This window comes from Leptinotarsa decemlineata, unplaced genomic scaffold, assembly GCF_025532065.1.
Source record: "Leptinotarsa decemlineata unplaced genomic scaffold, Ldec_3_MD MMD2_P_RNA_scaffold_14, whole genome shotgun sequence".
In the NCBI taxonomy this organism is placed as follows: domain Eukaryota; kingdom Metazoa; phylum Arthropoda; class Insecta; order Coleoptera; family Chrysomelidae; genus Leptinotarsa; species Leptinotarsa decemlineata.
In genome coordinates, this window is record NW_027412528.1 from 8,449,187 (window position 1) to 8,454,449 (window position 5,263).

A 5,263-nucleotide genomic window follows, 5' to 3' on the forward strand; every position below is an offset into this window, starting at 1 on the left:
TCAAAAAGATGGCTGAAATTCAATAAAAGGATCAAACAAAGGAAGATAAAAGTTTTTAGGTCAGACAATGGAGTGGAATTTTGTTCGAAAGAATTTGAAAATTTTCTCAAAAGCTGTGGCATAATACAGCAGAAAACTAATCCTCACACTCCTCAACAAAATGGCGTGTCAGAGAGATTGAACAGAACCATTGTGAAAAAGCGAAGTGTTTGTTATTTGAAGGAAATTTGGAAAAACGTTTTTTGGTTTCAAGCTGCACATACAGCTGTGTATTTACGGAACAGCTATAGCTTCCGGAATTCCTGTGACACCTTATGAATTGTGGGCCGCAGCGATGTAAGCGATTTGAAAATATTTGGAAGCACAGTGATGGTTCCAAAGGAAAATCTATTAAAATGGGAGAAGAAAGCTGCAGAACATATATTTGTTGGTTACAGTGACAATGTTAAAGGCTACAATGTGTATAATCCAAAGAAAAACATTGTTATCGTCAGCTGAGATGTAATCTTCATGGAAAAATCAAATAATGATGTGAGTATCAATGCTATTGAAGATATTAAAAATGATACTGGATGGAAAATAGATTCAGTGGAGAACTATCTGCAGTAAATGAAACTCTTGAAGAAGAACATTCAGAAGTTTTCGATGATGAAACAGATAATTTTAATTTTGTTCCTGAGTATAGAATCAATGTCGAAGGGAATGTAAGGAAATCAGGAAATCAAACTTAAAATATTTAATAAATATGTAACTTACCTATGTCTGGATAGTAGCAATCTAGAAGATGATCCAATTACGATCGAGGGCAGATAAGAACAATTGAAGAGAAACTACAGTCGTTCGGGGAGAATCAAGCTTGGGAATTGGTGGATATTCCAAGAAACGGCACTATAGCGGAGTGTAAGTGGTTTTTCAAAATAAAAGGTGACAGTGAAAATCAAGTCCGATATCGCGCTCGGTTAGGTCAGGTCTAAGGTGAGTGGGTCTATTCGACCCTCCACCGCAACCCAAATAAACCCAGTTTCTTAACGAAGCCGGTTAGTTTGTATGATGAGTAGCCTTTCAGGTCAGATGGTAAGAGTACGGCTCTGCCGAACTCTAAAGACCTCATTCGGTCCCCAGCGGAGCAGCTACAAAGTATATGCTCTGTTAATGAGGTAGTCGGATAGTTAAGTTGCAAAATTCCCACCTTGATACTCACGACATCCTTTCCATATAAGGGTGTTTGCACGTCAGCTACACCTGACGATACCTTAGATTCAACCGTGCAGGGCTTTTTCGCCTCTGGTTTTGGTGAATGATCAATTGAGCGCAAACGTTTGCTAACCTGCTCATGGGGAGTTTGTTTCCCCACCTGAGACAGATTCTGCGTAAGTCGCTTAAGAATTTGGTGCAAGGCGGTTTAATAAGTTACCCCGCTCTTGAGAAGACAACTCAGTCGTTTCCTAGCTGCACCATCAAACCTTTTTTTAAGGTTCAGTTGTTGGTTCAGGAGTTGGGGAGTTGAGAAGCTCTCGCTCCCGAACTAAATTTACAGGGAGGTCAGTTAGAGTCGTAAACTCGACATCCATCTCCTCTGTAGACTCGCTCTTGAACTAAACTTACAGAGAGGTCAGTTGGAGTCGTAAACTCGATATTCATCTCCTCTGTAGATTCGCTTCTGAACTGAATTTACAGGGAGGTCCGTTGGAGTCGTAAACTCGACACATCCATCCCCTCTGTAGACTCGCTCCTGATCTTTCATCCTTTCGGTACGGATACACACACCTTAGTATTAAGCCATCGTTGGGATGCCATTCCGTTAGGGAATAACAGAACCAGAAGTGATTCTGTCATTCCCGTATCCAGCGGGGCTACGTCGAAGCAGGCATCCGATGGCCGGTTTGCTCAACCCCCACATCCCGAGCCACTGCACTCGCCGAAAACAGCATGCACAGTGGTTCAGGCAGTGAAAGATGAACAAGGACAGCCAACACGCTCGGTTAGTGGCCAAAGGGTTCACTCAGAGCGCAGGTGTTGATTATGATAAAACTTTTTCCTCTGTTGTAAAATATTCTACTTTAATTATTGTTTGCACTGTCTGTAAAATTAGATATAGAAATGACACATCTTGGCGTGACAACAGCTTTTCTAAATGGCGTTTCGTCCGAAAATGTTTATATGACTTTTGTGATAAAGATTCAAGTCACATATTTTACATTCCAAATAGTTCACCAAATTTGTGTTATTTTCGTGTTATTTTAATTGTTTCTTTTTATTTAATATAACCGCATCAACTACAAAGGTTATTAGCGGTGTAGTACAATTTGAATCACGTCACAATCATATCATATGTACAATATTTATAGATATCAGATACTTCAGTAAAATCTCAAATTTATCTGGATTCAAGGCATCACTGAGTTCTTCAGGTAGTCGTGTTGACAATCTCTCCTCTCTGTAGTAAGGACACACCTTGATGATGTGTTTCACATCTAATTCTTCATCACAGGAAATACATCTTTTGGGGTTTTATTTCTTCAGTAGATGCTGGTGGGTATACCTCGTGTGGCCAATCCTGAGATGGGTTAGAATTGTCTGATGTTTTCGATAGAGTGATAGGTAATTTTGGAAGTTTAGGCTAGGATTGATTGTTTTGAGCTTGTTGTTTCCAGAGCTTGCCACCTTTCCCTCCATGTATTTATTGTTAATTGTCGTATTTTATGGATTAAATATTCATGTGGTACATAGCGAGTTGATATACTGGATGGGTTTGAGCTGATCTCTCTAGCTAGTGTGTCCGCAGTTTCGTTGCCAACTATTCCTACGTGCGAAGGAACCCAAATAATTTTGATACGTTTTCCCATTTCAGCTAGTTTTCCCAGTTCTGGTTTGATACACATAAGGAGGGAATTTCTGGGATATAGTTGTTGTATACCTTGTATAGCACTCGGTGAATCGGTGAAGAAGACGGAATCTTCCCCATGTTTCCTGTAGTGTGCAAGAGCTTTGGCTATGGCGAATATTTCTCCCACATATATACTAGCTTCTGTTGGTAGTCGATAACTGTAGCTCGTATGATCTGTGATCACTGCAGCCCCTACACTTTCACTGGTTTTAGATGCATCCGTATATATGTGGGAGTAGTTCGCATACTTGGAGGCCACTTCAGAAAAAGCTCTTCTTACGTGCATTGCAGAAATATCATTCTTGGGATAATGAGTCAGGATGGTATTGCAATCAGGAAGGGCTATTGTCCATGAAGGAGGTATCTTTATGTTCAGAGGGAGAATGTTATGGTTTAATATTGGGTTATTCGGTATTTTGGAAATCCTGGCGTAAAGAGGAAGTTGTGAATTACGGTAGTACTCAAATGTTTCACTGAATCGATTAGAAAATGTATTGTAATAACTAGGATTATTTTTATTTGCTAATATTTTTGCTGCATATCTTAAGATTAGGTTGAGTCGATGTAGTTCGAGAGGTGGTTCTCCCGCCTCAACAAGTAAACTTTCCACAGGACTGGTACAGAACGCCCCCATAGCAATTCTTATGGTCGCTTTCTGGATGACACCTAGGGACTTCGAGAGAGATGTTCTCTTTTGAAGTAAACTTCTAGAGTAAACGATGGATCCGTAATCCAATTTGGTTCTGATTAATGCTCGATAAACCCATAGCAAGGTAGTACTATCGGCTCCCCATGTGTGATTGGCTAATACTTCCATTAGATTTAGGCCATTTTGGCAGGACTTCTTTAGATTCATGATGTGAGTGTCCCATTTCAGTTTACTATCAAAAGTGACACCCAGAAATTTAATTTCGTCTACAAATTCCAGTTGCTGATCATTCAATTCAAGAGAGTATTACCATCTGCCGTTTTCTTTGAAAATATAATACATTTTGTTTTGGTAGTCGAGAACTTAAGTCCTGCCGTTCAGACCACGATTGAAGTTTTCTTAGTGCATTCTGCAATTGAGGTGCGTATTGTGATCACATTCTTTCCTGCTGCATATATAACTAAATCATCTGCATAAAGATTATGCAGCTTTCAAATAGCATCTAAAACGTCATTAATGGCTATGAGGAAAAGAGTCGCACTGAGTGCTGATCCTTGAGGAGTGCCATTTTATTGTGTCATGGTTTCAGATAATTTACTATCAACTCTAACCGAAAAATATCTATTTGACAGAAAATTAAATATAAAAGGAAGCATATTTCCCATTGATTAAGTTGATTTAGAACTTTGCGTCTTCATACAGTGTCGAAGGCTCCATTTATATCAAAGAAGACTAAAATAAGGCTTTCTCTATTGGCGAAGGCTTCATGGATATCTGACTGTAGATTTACTAGATTATTTGTGGTCGAACGATATATACGAGGAATAATCAGGTTATTTTGTTCCAGATAGTACTTCAGTATTTTTTGATGAAACCATTGGAAACAAGCTGAGCGCATCTTACGACATTTACAGCATACAAAATTCATGATTTGAAATTTGTGAAAGACAATACAGAGTTGGAGGACTTTGTTGATGCCGAATGGGCAAGTAATCTTATTGATCGGAGATCTTTTACAGGTTTCTGTTTTAAGTTTTCTGGCTCTGCAGTATCCTGGGAGAGTAGAAAACGGAAGACAGTTGCTTTGCTAAGCACTGGATGCTGAATATATGGCTGTCTCAGAAGTTTCTTAACGAGCTATTCATTCAAGAAGTCTGATTATGAATTGACTGGTGAAATTATTTATGTAACTTTGTATACTGACAGCCAGAGTGCTCAAAAATTAGCAGTTGATCCTGTTGTAAATGAAAGATCGAAACACATTGATTTCCCTCATCATTTTATTAGAGGAGCCATTGAGAATGATTTAGTTAGGGTTGAGTTCTAACAAACAGCTGATATGCCTGCTGATGTTTTAACGAAAGGGTTGAGTTCAGTTTAACATTATAAATTAATAAAATTATTAGGTATTGTTGATGTGAAATAATCCTTTCTTGAATATTTTGTGCTGAAGGGAGTGTTGGAAAACCCAAAATATAAGTTGTAACGCTATCTATTGTCGGCTGTGAACACTATCCTCCGCAATTTTGTAATAATGCTCTGCAAAGAAAATAAAGTCAGTCTGTGGTGAGAACTCAACTAGATCGTTTTATTCCAAAAGATTTGAAATCACAGTGAGCTTCAACCAGAAAATCCCAAATTGTAATGTTTTCATAGAGACCCCTCATAATTCAAGTTCCACAAAGACAACTACTCCGACATTTTCATCTGATTACATCTGCAATGAT

The 5,263-nt window shown here is 38.7% G+C and overlaps 1 protein-coding gene across 1 annotated transcript; it reads right to left on the bottom strand.

Moving 5' to 3' along the window:
* Positions 1 to 2,615: 2,615 nt before the first annotated feature.
* LOC141482468 (uncharacterized) lies at positions 2,616 to 3,173 on the bottom strand. The gene has a single exon (XM_074175801.1). It carries the CDS (start codon positions 3,171 to 3,173, stop codon positions 2,616 to 2,618), a length of 558 nt encoding a protein of 185 aa, XP_074031902.1.
* Between the last annotated feature and the right edge of the window lie 2,090 nt (positions 3,174 to 5,263).